Raw genomic sequence first — 18,508 nt, forward strand, 5'->3', positions numbered from 1 at the left:
AGTTTTCAAAGATTGATGATAGTGAAAAAGTAAGATTTTTTGATACAGCATATGTGAAGTGATGATAAGCAGAACTATTACTGGAAATCAGAAAACTAAAATCCCTTTCAATATAAATAGCTACTTGGCACAATATTTTAAAATGTCATATATCTAAATTAATAGGAGACCTTGAATCCTATATTATGTTATTTCTATAGTTTTTGTACTTTAAATCTATTATAGTGATCAGTCAACACTAATATTGTATTGTCAAAGATACTGTTAAGAAAACTTTTTTTCTCTTGCTGATATTCAGAATTTTAGAATTGATTTTGAGACTTTATATGGAGCATTCAGAACAATTCATATAAGATGAAGATATCAACACTTTTTATTTTACTTTTACATAATGCAGTTGACAGAATGTTAAATAGTTATTTCTTTAGTTCTAGTATTTATCATATAAAATGCTTGTAACATTTTAGAATACAGAATGTGTTATTCCTAAAATTAATTCTTTGTTACTCAGAAAGAGAAAATGTATAGTTACAGTATACAGATATGTTCAATACAGTTAATCTGAAAATAATGGCTTTTCGTGAGCATGTTCAGTAATGCTGAAAAGCACTCTTTTCTTTATTAATTGCTTTTAAAAATGCAGTGGAATGTTAATCAAGAGTGATATATGTAACAATTCTCCTGATGCTCTTTTCCTCAAAATGAATTCTCTTCAACATTCAAATGATCAGACTGGAATATCAGAATTGAAAGATCCACTGTTATCATGCTCTATTTAAATTTTTGGGCAGTCTATAATATTTCCAAATTTTAAGACATGACGATCAGCAAATCAGATTTTTAAGATTTATTGGGATATACATTTCTAATTATTATGTTAGAATAGGAAAATATATATTTTATTTCCAATAATGTAGCATTACCGTAGACTGAGTAGACAAATCAAACTGAGTTGATTTGTTATTTTTTAGTTTAGTTGAAGAATGTACACAATTCTTTCCTTTTTGATTTTCCCACTTCCTTTTGGAAAGTGGTTATAGGGATTGTATAATCATATTGGACAGATTCCAGTTGTAATCTTATTCAGGATTATACATTTCAATTGTGCAAGGTTGTAACTAGTTTTAATGTCATTTATTAAAATATGTCCATCTTATAAACATGTTTTAAAGAATTTTAATAACAAACATGATGGTGAGAAAGATGGTTGAACTTCAGTGCAAATCCAGCATCTTGTGATTTCTTGAAGACAGTTGTGTTCATATATTAAAAAAATAATATAAAATGAAACTATTCTTTAGCAGTTGGTATTATTCTTTTCATAATTTCCCTTCACATAATTGATTTTCTATTACAAACATTGATGGTCACCTGGCATTTGGAATTGCCTAACGTAGTATTTTATGTAAAAAAGTGAAAAACGCATATTTGAGTGATGGAAACAAACATACAAAACTACCTCAAATTAAAAACAAATTCCTTCCTTCTTTTTTTACAGTCATATTAAAAGCATGACAGCTGAACCAAAGCACAAATAAATGAATAATAAATTACTTGAATGTGGTCATAAACAGATGTTTTAAATCCCTAGTTAACCAGTATTCAAACTTAAAAGTGTACCGCCAGCTAATTTCTTTTCACTATGGATTATTACTTGAGTAATGTAAAAAAATCAATATTACTAAAAAGGAGGGCAATATGCTTATTGTATAGCTTCTTTTCTTGTTATCCAGCATTAAGGTTTTTCCTGAAGCATGTAGTACATGCTCTTCAAATACAATGTGAAAATGCACCTGTGCTACTATTTCTACTCAATTTTCTAAAAAATATTCATATTCTTTCCATTATTATATATATAATATAATGTTCACAACACCTTTGTATGGAATAGGGCTTCAGTTAGGTTACCTGAATTCAAAATATAGAACAGAGTTGTATTTTACTCAAAGATATTTGTTCTGTGGAATGGTTTCTACCCAGTTGGCCAGGTATGATAAAAACAAATCTATGGTTATGCAGAATAAAGCAGAATAAACACACACACACACACACACACACACACACACACAAATACATACACACACACACACATACACCTGTGTGTGTGAGGAATGTGGTGGTTCAGTGGCTAAGATGCTAAGTTTTTCGATCAGAAAGGTCGGCAGTTTGGTGGTTCGAATCCTTAGCGCTGTGTAATGAAGTGAGCTCCTGTTACTTGTCCCAGCTTCTGTCAACCTAGCAGTTCAAAAGCATGTAAAAATGCAAGTAGAAAAATAGGAACCACCTTTGGGGGAAGGTAACAGTGTTTTGTGCACCTTTGGCATTTAGTCATGCCAGCCACATGATCATGGAGATGTCTTCAGAGACCGCTGGCTCTTCGGCTTTGAAATGGAGATGAGCACTGCCTCCTAGAGTTGGGAACGACTAGCACCTATGTGTGAGGGGAACCATATATGTGTGTTTGTGTGTGTGTGTGTGTGTATACAAACACACACAAACATACATACTGCCAGTGACGTGCGGTGAGGTTTATGGCTGGTGAGACACTGACACAAATTTTTTTAGACTTGTGGACTTCAACTCCCAGAATTCCAGAGCCAGGCATGCTCAGTTCCGATTTAAAGCGACAGCATTTGTTTTTCTCCTTTGCTAAATCTTTCCTTCTTTCTTTTTCTTTTCCCTTCCCCCTCCTTCCTCCATTTCTCCCTTCCTCCCCCCCTTTCAAACACACACAAACACACACACACAAGTTGGATTGGACTATCTTTCCTACCCCCTTCCCTCTCTCACTCAAACAACTCTCTCTCAAACAAGCGCGCGCACGCCCGCGCGTGCGTGCGCACACACACACACACGCGCACACACACACACACACACAAAGTTGGATTGGAGTGAGTCAGGGAGACTACAGGAGGAGGCAGGAAGCCAGTCAAAGAGCCATACTGGAGCACACACACTTTCCCCCAGCCCCGGAAGGATCCAGCCCAGCTTCACTGATTACAGGTTTGAAAAGATAATGTTGCTCTGCCTGCAATCAAACTACACTTGGGGAGAGAGAGCACTTCCCTCCAGCCTTTGCCCAAAGCCCCACACCAGGAGGATGAAGTTTGAATTTCTCCCCCGCCCTCCGACCCACACGTACCTTTTCCAGCTGTTTCAGAGAGGATTTCAACTCTGCTCTTGCCTGTCATTATGAAAAGCAAAAAAAAATGTAAAAGGAAAAAGGCAAGAGCTGAGGTCAGGCTGAGCTAGTTGCTGCCAGAGTGGATGACTCTGCTTAACTGTTTAAAAAGCCTCTAAAAAGCACCCTCTACAGTATCTACAGTAGGAGGCAGGAGAAGTGTGTGCCTCACCTACGTCAGGAATTTTTAGACTTTTAACCCTTGCTTAACTCTGCTCGAGTGATCATAAAACACCTAAAGTCAGACTAGATGAGGGATGTTGTTCTCCTGCCTCCTCTTGTAGAGGGCACTTTTTTAGAGGCTTTTTAAAACAGTTAAGCACTAAGCAGAGTCATTCACACGGTGACTCTGGCAGCAATTAGCTCAGCCTGACCTCAGCTCTCGCCTTTTTCCATTTACATTTTTTTTCCTTTTCATGATGACAGTGGTGAGGCTCTGTCTCCCCTGACTGCACATCACTGCATACTGCATAGCAAAACATCTAGCCATGACTATTATTCATAAAAAAAATAAAAATACATTTTTAAAATGAAAATGTGATGGTTAAATAACTTATTTTATTTCTATAAAATGAGAATTTTGCTAAGTGATGAAATAAATTAATCCCACTTCTAAAAGCCTTGTAATATAGGTTTGTCTGTGTATTCTCTGTAAAACTGAATAACATGGGGAATATCAGGTTGATTTTGCCCCACTTTCAATTACCATTAAAAACAATCTTTGCCAAGTAGAAAAAAATAAAATAAAATTTGGCAATTAAAAGTAACTTTCAGAGATACCTTTTATATTCCAAAAATGTAGAACTAGTTCAAAAAATAGTAAATAATTTTATCATGCTAACAGGGACATAATGAACATTGAAATAGGGATACTTTATGATTTATTTATTTCTAACATAGTAAAAAAGCTTAGACAAATACTCAATTTATATAGATTCAAGCAATCTTTATTGTTCCTGAATTCCCAACTGTTCTGACATGGAACCCACATGCAATTTACAGGAGACTTAAGAGCTTTAAAGTGTCTGTGGCCTTTGGGACCCATTAAAGCAGCTAGAGAAAAGTCAAAGCATGGCAATTCCTTGAGTATTTCACTTATGTTATTGCCAAGCTCTTTACTGGAGTTATTATGAGAAGCAGAGGTCAGTGTATAGAAATTGCAAAGCTTAGCTGCACTGATTTAAGCATCCACAAATCTTGACAAATATCACAGGAATTTACTTGCGGACAAAATCTGAAATTTTCCTTTCCCTTCAGACATAACTTTTGTGAAAAGATTTACTATAAAGGTAACTGCTTTGTCCAGTTTGGTTATTCAGGAAAGTTCCTTCATAAACAGAATATGTAGCACTATGAAAACTTGGGAGATGAAAACAGATGTAATTCTTCCCTGTTTCCCTGAAAATAAGACCTGCCCGGATAATAAGCCCAATCGGGCTTTTGAGTGTATGCACTAAAATAAGCCCTCCTTCAAAAAGAAGCCCTTCCTGAAAATATTGCAACACAGCAGCAGCCATGAGGTGACCATGCTCGCCACCTCATGCACCTCAAAAATAATAAGACCTCCCGAAATAAGGCCAAGTGCTTATACCGCGGGTCAAAAGAAAATAACACCCTCTCTTATTTTTAGGGAAACATGGTTATAAACTATTTATTTGGACTGAAACTATTGAAAAGCTAGAATGTCTGCTGTTCTGTACGAAAAAGTTATGCAAGATTTTACAGTTCATATTAAGGAAAAATATCTTTCTCATGACCCCTTCCTATCTCTTGCTTCCGCCAGTCCAATATTCACCAAAATATTTAGACAAATCCATGTTTTATTTTAAAAAATAATGACATTTAATAGCTAATCCCTATTATCTGTTTTTTTCAGAATGCAACCAGGAGTTCTATATCAGTTTCCAAGAACAAAAAAGTTTAGAAACCTCTGTTTTCAATTCCAAGTTTTCCTTCAAAGTATTTTATATGTATCACTTATTTGTGTAGTTGATTACTAACACACATCACATTTTTTTGAGGTACACTCTTTCAGAACTTCTTCAAATAATGCATATTTTTCATATGATTATAAGGAGAATATCATCTAACTTCAAAGTTAGATTAATATTTTGGGAACAAAAAAAAAAGACTTACTGTATATGAACCATCACTGTACCTACCTAGCCTCAACATGAAATAATTTATATACGTATTTTTGGAGTATAAGACGCACCTTTTTTCCTCAAAAAAGAAGCTGAAAATCTGGGTGCGTCTTATACATCAAATACAACATTTTTTGCCTCCCGAAGCCCTGTCCACTTCACCAAAAGGGGTGCAGAGCCTTATGGGGGCTGGGGAGGGTAGAAATGAAAAAAAAACGGGCCATTTTTTGCTCAATTTTGCCTCCCAGCCTCCAACAGCACTTTATAAGCCTCCCTAACGCTATGTAAATAATTGTTTTAACAGGCCTGTTTTTGCTTGTTTCCACCCCCCATCCCCACAGGAGCACTCTGCAAGCCCCCCCAAGGCTATTCATGCCTTTAAAAAAAAGGGCCATTTTAGGGAGGTTTGCAGAGTGCAAAAACTCCCCCCCCTTTCGGACAGCTCTTTAGTTAAAGTGATTGATGAGAATTAGATTGATCAAGTGCTGTGCCAGCAGAAACAAAGTCTTAGGTGCTGCAGATTGACAGCAATTTTCTTCTCCAGCACATGGATAAATACACTTGGAAACATCTACCTAACTACTATCTCTCTCTCTCTACCTACCTACTGTATTTCTTCCTCCCACTTTCTAGCTACCTACCTACCTACCTACTCTTTCTCTCTTCCTACCTACTTTCTCTCTCTCTCTCTTTCCCTCCCTCTACCTACCTACCTACTTTTTTTAAAAAAATTGCCTCTTCAAAACCTTGGTGCGTCTTATACTCTGAAAAATATGGTAGATAGTTTTCATTTCTTTGGCTGCAACATCCATAGTCACAAGCTGTAATAATTTTTGCAACAGTAAAAAAAAATACTGTTAAGGGAGAATATAATAAATATAATAAAAGTTAACTAGCAAGCTATTGGAGTCCAGTCAATTACACCTTAGGAACTTACATGAAGAAAACATTTCACTTTTTTGAAATAGCATTGAAAGCTATCACAAATATTTAGATGACATGAAAACTTTATTTCCTTTAAAAAAATGCAAGGTTTCTCAGACCTTGGATATGTAGGCAAAGTTTCTAGTTTTGTTTTTTACTGTTACTGATTTTGATAGTTCAAAAAAAGAGAGGAGAAAATACGTATAAGAAATGGCTTGCATCAGTGTTTGTGTTACAGAGTTGTTGGTTTTGACTTCTGTCGACATTATTTTCAACATAACAAATATGGCTTGTTTGGGTCAAATATATGTAAGCACATACATAAACTGAAGAGAGCTACTTTGATGTTGGTGATTAAGCCACTAGGCTAGAAACCAAAAGACAGTGAGTTCCAATCCTGCCTTAAATAATAAAGCCAGCTGGGTGACCTTGAGTCAATCACTCTCACAGCCTTTGGAAGGCAAACTACTGTACATCCGAAATCTTACCAAGAAAACTGCAGGGACTTATCCAGACAGTTGCCAGGAGTCAACAACGACACAAAGACACCAAACAAACAAACATCCCTGAAACAATATTGTTCACTAATTTGCAACTGTAACCACAGTAGGAAAACAAGATAGGATCAGAACTGCCCCATAGCCTTGCAAAAGTGAACAGTTCCAGTCATCATTATAAGTAGTGAAATATTTTAATATATTTAGCAATAGTTCAAATACATTACGAAAAGTGGCTGGATTATTTCTGTTTCTTCTTCATTTTGACAAATTGAGTGTTAAAACCAGATTTTCCTCATATGGTCAGCATCTCAACTTATTTGCTTCTTTTGAAAGAATGTGCCTGGAAATAAAGAACTGCATGTCTTTGTTTTCTTTCACATGTTGGCACTAATTTAAGCTTGGTGGTAAGAATGCTGACTAAATTGGCAATTTTTTACTTTGACCTACTAATGAAGCATTCCCTCTGGAGAGACTCCTTCCCCTCTTCTTTCAGGAGGTGATCCTACCATGTCAGGGATATTTCTAAATGCAGGGTTACCACTTTCCTGAATGTCATATGATGGAAATAACACCTATCTATCAGTCTTCTATAATACTCCATCCCAAATTAAATCCACTGATAGGCCCAGTAGGAGAAAAGAGTGGCATGGAATGATTTACAGCAGGGGTGTCAAACTCAATTTCATTGAGGGCTGCATCAGGGTTGTATTTGTCTTCAGGTGGCTGGAGGTCCATGTCCAGGGTGGGCATGTCCAGCTTGGTGTCCATTTTGGCCATGATGGTCTCCTCAGCCCTCTGCCAGAAAAAACAGTGCTTGGGAGGACTGTGCATACCCTCAAACTGTTTTTGCTGACAGAAGGCTGCAGGAGGCCAACACGATTGAAAATGGAGCTCAGGATGGCTACAAGTGGTTTCCCCAAGCTCTGTTTTCACTAGCAGAGACACTGTCCTTAGCTGTTTCCAAGTCAGCCCCACAGGCCAAATCTAAGCACCCTGCAGGCAAGATTCAGCCCACTGCCTTGAGTTTGATACCCCTGATATACAGGGTCAACTTCCAGTTCACCATATTGTTAAATGGGCTATATTTGGTCAGAGCTTTACCAGTCTTATAGCATGTGGGTAGACAATTCTGGTGTCATTGTTGTTACTTGAGTTAGAAAGATAACTGGCATAAACTCTTATAAATTTCAGTCCAATATCTCAATTCAATTAAAAATGGAAAAGAATGCTGGAAGAAAGTGGACATAGCATCAGCCATAACACTAAACCACAAAATACTCAGAATGGCATTACATTAGAAAAAAAAATGTAACCACATTAATGTAGGAATTCCTCCATAGAAGGAAAACCAGCAGTTCAAGACAAAATTACCATGAAGAACAGTACTAAGTGACCTGAAGAATGGAGAATGCTCACAATAGCCTACATTAGCTAATAGCAGATGGACTGCTTATAATTAAACGAAGCACTGCTTACAGATAGCATTATAGATATCTCATGCTCCCAGAACTCAGAAAATATCATTACTGAAGTGGAACAAGAAAAGATGTGTGGAGGATATTGTCTATTTATGTCTTCAATAAAAGGTTATTGGGGCATCTTTGCTCTGGGAAAATCAGGAAATGAGGCTGAACCCTTAGTTACATTTAACAATTAGAAAATTTGTTTCCTAAGATGTTGTTGCCAGAAATTCAATGATCACATCGGCTACAAGAGATTTGTTATGTAGCCAAAAGCCCTTAAAGTCTTTAAATGCTCTCATAAAATATTTGGCAGAATAACTAGTATTGTGACAGAGACAGCACTGATGACAATAAATGATTCACTTATATTTAGTTTGCAAGACACCCAAAATATTGTAATCAGATGTTTTAAAATAAATCAAGAACAAGAGATTTCAAATATTTTATTCATTGGAAATACAGGTTCAGCAGTAAATAAGATGCTACTATAATCTTAAAAACAATTATGTGTTTCAAATGTTCTGAGATGTCATGCACTATCCAGTGGCCTATACAGAGGAATGCTGTAATATGAGTTGTAAAAAAAACAAAAAAAGCCCCAAATGTAAGATTGTAGTAAGAACAATGAGAATCTTTTCATAATTGATTGAATCTGCACTTAACACGAGCAAGGTTCATTTGCATGGATAGAATAAATGAATATTCTCTTCCTCTCTTTTTTTGAGTGCAGGGACAGTTGCACTGAATGGCTAGCTGTGTATCTTTTTGTTGAGGTAGAAACTTTTGCCAGTTACCTGAGCTTTGCTGATAAAGTTGTCAATGTACTGATGTAGTACCAATGGATGGGTTTGGATGGGGAGGAATAGATTTTGGCTCAGTCATCACAAGACTTGGTGGAGATGGCTGCTTGAATTATTAAGGCTTTCATCATTGATCTTCCTTATTCCTTATTGAAGCGTGGTACACAACTTAAGTATCCTTCTGGACTTGCAGTTCCAAGTTTAAAAAAATAGATGCAAAGGTCTTTGTGACAATTTCACCCTTTCCTTGACAAAGAATGCTGATCAAACAATTATTCATACCCCATTTACGTATTGTGAGTATTATAATGTAATCTACATGGCTCTGCCTCTCCAATATGTTTGCAGGGTGGGCTCACTCTATGTCCCCTTATCTTGCAGGACCAAGGAAGTGTGTATTTTTTGTTGCCTCTCGAGATATGAATGTCCTTGCTCCTTAAAATCTGGCTCTATTCCGAAGACTGGGATAAATGTATTTATTGATAAATTTATTGGACCCTGGGTTTATTATTTGGCTTATTTTTGACTTCTTAATTGTTTTTATTGTTTTGGGAATTTGAAAGCCATACAGAATTTCATAGAATGTCATAGTGATCATAACCAATGTATGAATTAAATTAACATGTATTAAAATTATAGTATCTAGATCAAATATTGGCTTGTTTCAAATATGTAGTCTTTATCATTATGTGTGTGTGTGTGTGTGTGTGTGTGCGTGCGTGCGTGCATGTATGTATGTATGTATGTATGTATGTATGTATGTATGTATTAGGTAGCAATTAGGTAACATCATCACAATGGTGATTCCGAAGGTCATAAAAACACTTAATACATAGAAGGAACAAAAGTGAAAATATATCTCTGACTAAAAAGTAATACAAGACCTTCTGTGAAATAGTATGCTACTGATAAAAATAAGATTTACAATTTTTAAAAGTTATTTTCTGAACTGTATGCAGATAAAATATGTTTGGAATAAATATATTTACAGTCAATTAAAAATGTTATTTTTCGTGGAATATAGCCAATAGCATATGCCCCATGGTCATAGGAAATCAGTTTGATGTGTAGTAACCTAATAGTTAAGATGGAGTTTTCATTACATATTGTATGAAATGGTACATTATTTGGTTGCATTTTCTCCATTCCCGCTTGAAACTATTGTTTTAAGCATATTTAGAGAGAAGAATTTCAGAGATTCTGAGATAGAAGAAAAGCAGGGCTTCAATACGGTGCTTCTATTATAGAATGATCCAAATGATAAATAACAGTTAAATGATATTTTTTTAAAAGCTAGATAATTAAATTTAAGTTCATTTAATTTAATATGACTTATAAAGACATTCTAAATGTTTTTGAAGACATTCCAAAAAGGTTGAGATTCTCTTTTTAAAAAACTAGTGCTGTTCAATCTGAAAAAAACATTGTTAAACTTACATCTATAATCTCTTAAACTCAATTGTAATGCTCAGTCAGACATTCAGATGCCTGCCTAGAAAACAAGCTGGCCAAAACTTACTGTTCTTTGCCTTCCTGAAAAGTACAAAGTCCCTAAAAATGATTTCTTGAGAACCAGGGAACCTGCAGAGCAGATCAGATTACAAAATGCCATATAGTGCTATGCTCTTCTTTCACGGATATCTCTACCAAATTTTTGATTTTGCCCTTCCTTGGTACCAAAGGCCATTTCAGTGTCATTCTAGTGTCATAATGAAATGAGTACACATAGTCCTCAACTTACAACACGGGTGTCAAAGTTGCGGCATCAGATTGCTATCATGTGACGTTTCATGATGTTTTTTCCCTTTGAAGAGCTGGAGTGGATGTGACCTTCATATGATACATCTAGCCCATAGGCCATCAGTTTGACACCCGTGATTTACAACTACAACTGACCCCAAAATTTCTGTTGCTAAGTGATATCATTGGTTAAGTGAATTTTGCCCCATTTTATAATCTTTCCTGTGCATAGTTGCTAAGTGAATCACTTCAGTTGCTAAGTTTATAACACAATTGAATCTGTGAATCTGGCTTTCCCATTGATTATGCTTGTCAGGACGACACACAGCAACCATCATAAATATGAATCATTTGCCATGCATCTGAATTTTGATCACATGTCTCTGGAGAGGCTGCAATGGTCATAAGTACAAAAAATGGCCGTAAGTCACTTTTTCAATGCCATTATAACTTCAAATGGCCACTAAATGAACTGTTGTATATCAAGGACTACTTCTAATGAAATTTTTGTTTTCATTCAATTTACTTAGCTGAAATCATGAATTCAGCTGTAAGATTGTAAAGTGCATTTAGAACTTAAATGCATATAACAACATAGATTGGAAGCACAGTAAGTGGAGGAAATTGGGAACGTGTCAGTTTTCTTTTATACAGTTACTTTCCAACAATTTTCTAATATAAGATGCATTAGACTTCCAAAATGTAAAGTAAATCCTCACTGAAGGTGAAAAATTATTGAACAAAGTCAGTATAAGAAATTAGAAAGTCCTATCATTTTGTTCACTAAACAGAATTATTAAGAAATTACAGTAAATTCATTAATTAAACAGTTCTAAATAAATAAATGGTTAAATACAAATCTTTTGTACAAAGACAATATATTAGCCACAGAACACATATCCTCTTAAGAGATAATGTTAATTTAAAATTAAGTAGGTTTGCTTCTAACACAAGTTTAATATGATAATCTTTAAGGAAACAATTACTTAGGAAAGCAGTTAAAACACCCACCCACATTCATAAATGTCATTAGAGAAAATGCTGTTGAATCATTCACAGCTATGTTAATTGCAGACAACCAAACTGGACTTCTTACTTATCAAAACTAAAATGTGCACAGAAATGTCATTTTTCCTTTAGCATTTTGATCATTCTTTTAAGGCTTCTAGCCCTGTGAGAGCCTATTTATACTGTGATTTTCTGGCCATAACAAAGAAGTATACTGTACCTCGGGTGTTGATGGCTGTTGCCGATGTGACTGTGCCTATGCCTGTTAAGGCTACAGTGGCTGTGACTGTTGCAGTGGTAAGGGAGGGGATGACAGTGGTGGGAAGCAAAATGTTGGAAACATCTGGTGAGTGGAAAAAAATATAACATAAAATCATATCATGCAAACAGAGAGAAGCAGCATAACAATGATTCAGCTTGTCAATACACATGTGTAAAAAATGTATCAATTAAAACATGCTTAGCACAGATCAACAAAGGTAAGGTAACATACTTTTAAATTCTTGACATTAGCTCTCTCTCTTTCTCTTTCTTTTTCTCTCTCTTTATTTTTTGAATGCTCAAATAGTATCAGACTGAATTTTGAACCAACCAACAGAGAGAATTGTTCAAAAGAAAAGTTTTGAAGTCAGAGAGTAAATCTTTATGACAAGAATTCATTTCTTTGCTAAGCCATTTTAAATGCCTTGTACAGTAAGAAAGCAAATATGGATGAAATAACATGCTGTGTCAGCGTGGCAGATGACAACACAACACCATCATGCTAAAATAAATACACGTGTTAAGTGATGGTTGTATGTTAAAACACCTACTTTTCAGACAGACTCAATGAAAAAAAATGTGAGCAAACGACTACTAACTCTAAAAGCTGCTGGTTTTGGTTTGCTTGTCTTCTTCCACATTTTGTTAGAGACACAGTCATCTGCTAAGACCCAGAGCAGAAAACACATAAAAAACCCTTAACTTTTATAGGGTTCACTGTCGTTCAACATCATTGGTGAATATTAAGTGTATAATATAAATAAAAAGTTTATTAATCTTAATAATTAGTGGGAGGGCAGTTTTGGGACCTATTCACACCAATGTGCTAATTAAAAGAGTGATCTATAGAGGACACTTACCAGAAGAGGAACAAACAAGCATTTTCAGCATTCAGAACATATTCTAAACCAAGAACTACTGCATGTCAGTCTAAATGTATTTCTGATAAACACACCATAAATTTCCTATTCCAATTCCATGTGTGCATATGTATGTATGGAAAGTGTAGATAGTGAGATAGATATTTTAATTCTGCAATAAACAGACGATGGAGGGGAGGGGACTTCACTGCCTAAAATCTAAAATCTTCATTGCCTGAAGCAAAGTTTTTTGTTTGTTTGTTAAAAAGACACAGAAGAAAAAGAAAACATGGAAGAAAACCATTGAAAATGTTCAGAAACTTGGCTTCAAGCACTGTGTATCTAGGAAACTAGCCACATAGACAGAGTTAAAAACACCATTAGTTCAGGAATAGCTAAAGATATCTGTGGAGGATAATAAAAGTCAGAAATACAGCTTTCATTTTCTTTAAAAACCAATATCAGAGCATTATTTCTGTACATACATGGTAAATAAAATCAGGCAGCATCATATAGGAGGATTATTTTCAAAGCACAGAATCCTGAGGTTTAGAATATTTTGTTTACCAGCAGCCTCCATTCACAGCTAATTATTCCACTAGACTTTTTGATTTTAGACCTATTCCTAATGTTATGCATTGCAAATTATATTGCCATTTCAAAAGACTGCCTGTCTTTCCCCAAGTTAATACATTTGAGATACCCCAAAATGTCACACTCCCATTCCCAATTAATTAGAGCAAATATTATTATTCTCTAACATTTACTTTTGCAAAATTTTCACATAGGTATCTATATAACTCTGTGCGTACATCCTTAACATATTAACATTTAAAGCAGTTCTTCAATAGGAGATAACCCTGACTATCAAAATTAAGGCAGGCTTTTCAAAATTTAATGTTGCCACATTAATCACAAGGACAAACTACAACATTGCCTGGAGAGCATCTGCCAGGACTATTAAATAGAACTGACATTAGTCAACATTAATCATGAATGCTCTTTTTTTTAAAAAAGAAACAATTTGTGAATTTCTTAGCATTATTATGCAAACAGCATAATTCATTTAAAAATGAATAGGTTAGCAATCATGCAAAAAAAAAAAGGCTAATATTTCAGAGTATTTTGCCATATAATAATTATTTTACAACTGCTCCAGAAACTGGCTGAGAAGCTGTTTATATAACTAAATAGACGTTTCACAAATGTATATGTGAGCACAATCATATACCAAAATCCAGTTTTATGTAGATTTCAAAGTAATCTAAAGGAGAAGAGCAATCACTGAAAACCAAGTAGAGGTTCCTTGTCTTTGATAATATATGACAAGACTAACAAAAACAAAAACAAAACCTGTTCCATGAGTTATTTCTCTGGTTTTGGGATCAGAAAATAAACTAAAACTTCCCTCAGCATAGCTATAATGCCTGTACACTGTAACTTAATATTATGTCATAGAAAATTAAAACTTGGAAATGCTGTTGTTTCAGATCGGAATGAAACGACAATCAGCAACAGACTGCCATAACTTTTTTGGGGGAGAAATCAAGTCTAACACTTGGCACTGATTTGACACTGAAATTTGCTTGGATGTCCTGATAAATGAATTCTGTCAAGCGAGATATAGGAAAGTTATAATCTTATTAATTCTCTTTAAAGTTCTGTCCTGACAATGAAATCTATTCAAGCATTTTTATTCCAGTGGTGGAATAAAAGTGCTTTGACTTGACTGTAGTTTAGGGTTTCCTCCCCTTGATATGTGACAATTGACAAGTTTCCTTTTTTTAAAACCCTCCTTCATGCTCTTTTAATATCTTCAACATCAGTTTTATGTAGGTCATGAACTGTAGTCTTTCTTGGAAAAGAAGGGCCATGCAAGGTTAGAGCTGCAAGATAATCTATAAATTGGATTAATGCATTAAATTTAGGGATGCAACTGAAAAAAATATTCTTGCAGGTTCCAATCTTGGAAGGGCACATCAGTTCAAACCCAATTAATTTGTAAAAATGGAGTTATTTCACACCAACTACTTATAAGATGTCCTTCCCTCATATTATCCTTCCTTTGCATTAATATCTTCAATAACCTTAGAAAAAAAGTATCTTTTTGTGCCAATGTTGTTTTCATTTCAGTACCAAATTTGTACACATATTCAATATTTTTATTGTATTTGTAATTGGTTTCTTTTTATTAGCTGGTTAGATGTTCTTATGCCTGTTATTTTGTAAATAATGTAATGAAATATTAAATTATTATATAGGTCCGAGTAAATCAGGATTTTTTAAAAAATATTTTAAACCTACATATGTTTTGATGTAATGTCATTTAAATTCAGCAGAAATGATTTTAGCTTGGATGCTTAAAACTGAAATTAAGCTTAGTTCATAGAATTATCCTATTTCCACTTTCACCTAGAATCAAATACATCTTTAGGTATTCTTGAAGCTTGCAGATTCTTTTTCAGAAATTGTTGGTCTTGGAGAAGTAGAAATCTGAGACTTCATTTTGCCTCTCCAGTTACAACAATTTAATTCATGCATATGTTTTTCTAATGGTAGAGCTTCTAGTTGTTTTTGGTTGCTTGATGTTGCCTCTAGCAAACAATATGTTTCATTATAATTAATGTTGCTATTTTTTTTCTTTGATTGCCACATTGATTTTTGTGGCTATATAAATTGGTCACATTAACAAAAAACAAAAAGAAACTATTTAGAATTATGTCTTGTTACTCATACATTCTGCATTAATTTCTCATTAAACACATTTAAACATGTTATCATGCTGGACACACCGAATACAAATCCTGCACTTGTGTTCATTAAAAAAAGGAAAAGAAATTCACAAACTCTATAGAATAGCAACATAAGAGTTAGAATACCGCCTCTCTAAGCAATAAGGAGAGCTCGATTTCACACTAAATTGAAATGAATCAGTTTACTACTACACACATTTACTATTACTACACATTTTCTATATGATATAAGTTATTGACCTGTACTTCCCAAATATCCTTTGATGAAATAAAGAACCAGTTATCTACTATTTAGGATGGCTTCACAGTACCTCCATAGATAGTGGTATAAATAATTAAAACAAAATAGATTAAATGCTAGATAAATAATGACTAATAAATTAAATACTTTAGCCTCAGGACATTCCTTTTCCTCTTATTAAACAACTAGTAACAGATGAGGAAAACAAATATATGAACCCCAGAATCTGATGACAGTATACAAATAAATATAAGGAAGAATTTATAATTGATTTAAAATTTTCTAATAAAAATGACATCATGGCAAGTATTTGGCTTAACTTAAATGTATTTCTATTGCACTTCTTGCATTAAAAACTTCAAAGCACATTTGGATGATGTGAACTAAATTTTGAAATGTATTCACATGATGAACTTATTCTCTGGCATAATCCCAATTAAAAATTTCAGGTAAAACATTTTTGGCTGAGAATAAAAGACAAGTTATTATCAAATTATTAAATATTTGACTAACCCCTAGCTAATACTTTAAAAATGGCAGCTTTTTAAATTAAACAGGTCAGTTCCGAATATCAGAGTCTCTTCCAGATGCCTGACATACATACATACATACATACATACATACATGTATGCATACATGATTGATACATGAAATAACTGGCCCAGAAGTCATGAATACTTTTTTTTTTGTAAAAGGTTAAACTGTTAATGGTAGGATTGGAAAATAATGTGGTATATGATTCAACAATAATGTGCTTGTTGTAAAAGATTTTTCACATGTTGGATGATGTAAAGCATGGCAGCAATTTAGCTGAGGGCACCATCAAATCATGGTGCTTAGATATTTGTTATAGCTGCTGTACTTAGATAGCATCACATCCTGGCACATCCTGTAAGACTACTAAGTTTTCATTGTGTGAGAAGTAAGATTTAGGGCAGCATGATTTTCACTGACTCCAGGATGGGAAGAAGTATGGAAAAACAACTGAGAGACACTGACTCTTCACAGGAGCTCCAAAGCAGAGTGGCTCTCATCTTTTTATTGTTGATTTAAGGCCATTTATAAAAAATATTTTTATTTGAAATCAATATTCCATAAGTTATAGTACAGAGAATAAACATTAAGAAACAAAAACATTTAGGAAAAATCAAAGTAGAACACAGTTTAGTTTTCTTTTAAACTCTAGCTAAAGTCTGGCTAAAGCAACTCCATTTTAACTTTTCATGAACTCTGACAGAAAGGAAGCAGACTTGTACTAGTTATAGTTAAAGTAATAGGCAAGTGAAATCTGAAAATATATTTTATTTCTTGAAAATAGGATAATGGGGTCAGTAGCTGGGCATTTTTAGGTCATCCAATGATGCGTGGAATTGGAAAGCAATTCATCAAGATCAGACAGGGACTGGAAAACAGCAACTGGATATAAGAAAGTGAACAGTTAGCTGCCATGCAGCAAGTCACATTTGGCTTAGTAACCTTAACAGGGCAACAAAAGGCAGAGGTGATGTGGAAAAGAATATGTGATTGACCTGCTGGAGAAAAAGCTGTACAGATCTCTGTTGGAAGTCTTCACTGTCTGAATCTCTATCAATGCTAGGCAGTTGTCTTATTGAACAGACCAGGTCAAGTCTAACCAATTCAATCATGGAAAGAAGCATATTTTTATATGAATGAGTGGATTTTATTCCACTCTCCTCTCTTCTCCTCATAAAGCTTTATTGTTCCTGAATCTTAATGTCTTGTGTTGCTCATTAGATAAGATTAGACTTCTCCAGGGACTGGCAACCAACTACCTGTTTACATTGGTAAGTCATAAGCCATTAACTGTATATATAAAAAAAACAAATATTGACTTGTTGGAGTAAAATTACAATGTAACAAATGCAATCAAAATGAAATTTAGAAGCATTACACTTTCAAAAATTTTAGGAAATGTGAATCGTTATGAATAAATTTTCATTAATTCAGTAATTGAATAAAAATTCAAACTTAGAATTTGAGTAGAAATTAAGATAGCAACAGTTTTCATTTCTTATATAAGATATATCTGTATATACCTGGCCAGCTATCATGTCTTTTATGATGAAAGTCAATGGATATTAAAAATTATTAATACTGATTGTGTCCAGAAAATAAATTGTAAATAATTTATTGATAAATGGTTACACAATATAGAATAATGTAATAAGAAACAGAGTGAGTGGATTACTTGGGTTTATAAAAATACAAGACCTGAAATATGGAAACTTACTATCAAAGAACTTAACATAATGATTTGTGTTGTTATTTATCCTTCCTCTTACCAACTGCTATTGCATTTCTTTCTCAGTTTTCTTTTCTACTGCCTTGCTTGTCTGAGTACTCAAGCAGTTGAGTACTCACAGAGTTGTTTATAACCTCAAATTGCAAGGTCCTTGAGAAACTTGTTGATGCAAACTGATGTCTCTATTGTAGCCTTTTACCATACAAAGAGATTGAAGCCTAATAATTTGTATTATGGTAATGTATTAAAGGATGGTTTAATGTTTATAATGCAAATAAGTCCAGATTTAATTCATACACTCAGCAAAGGAAAATTTACTCTGGGATCCCCTGATATTCACTTTGATACATCCTCCCCCCCCCAAAAAAAA

At 34.3% G+C, this 18,508-nt stretch overlaps 1 protein-coding gene across 1 annotated transcript in view; it reads right to left on the reverse strand.

The window, feature by feature from the left end:
- Positions 1–18,508, reverse strand: part of CADM2 (cell adhesion molecule 2) — a 142,401-nt gene that overhangs the window by 14,881 nt on the left and 109,012 nt on the right. Inside the window, exon 8 of the mRNA XM_032219799.1 lies at positions 11,981–12,103. Coding sequence (XP_032075690.1) covers positions 11,981–12,103 — 123 coding nt within the window. The remainder of the gene's footprint in view (positions 1–11,980; positions 12,104–18,508) is intronic.

This window comes from Thamnophis elegans, chromosome 6, assembly GCF_009769535.1.
Source record: "Thamnophis elegans isolate rThaEle1 chromosome 6, rThaEle1.pri, whole genome shotgun sequence".
Classification (NCBI taxonomy): domain Eukaryota; kingdom Metazoa; phylum Chordata; class Lepidosauria; order Squamata; family Colubridae; genus Thamnophis; species Thamnophis elegans.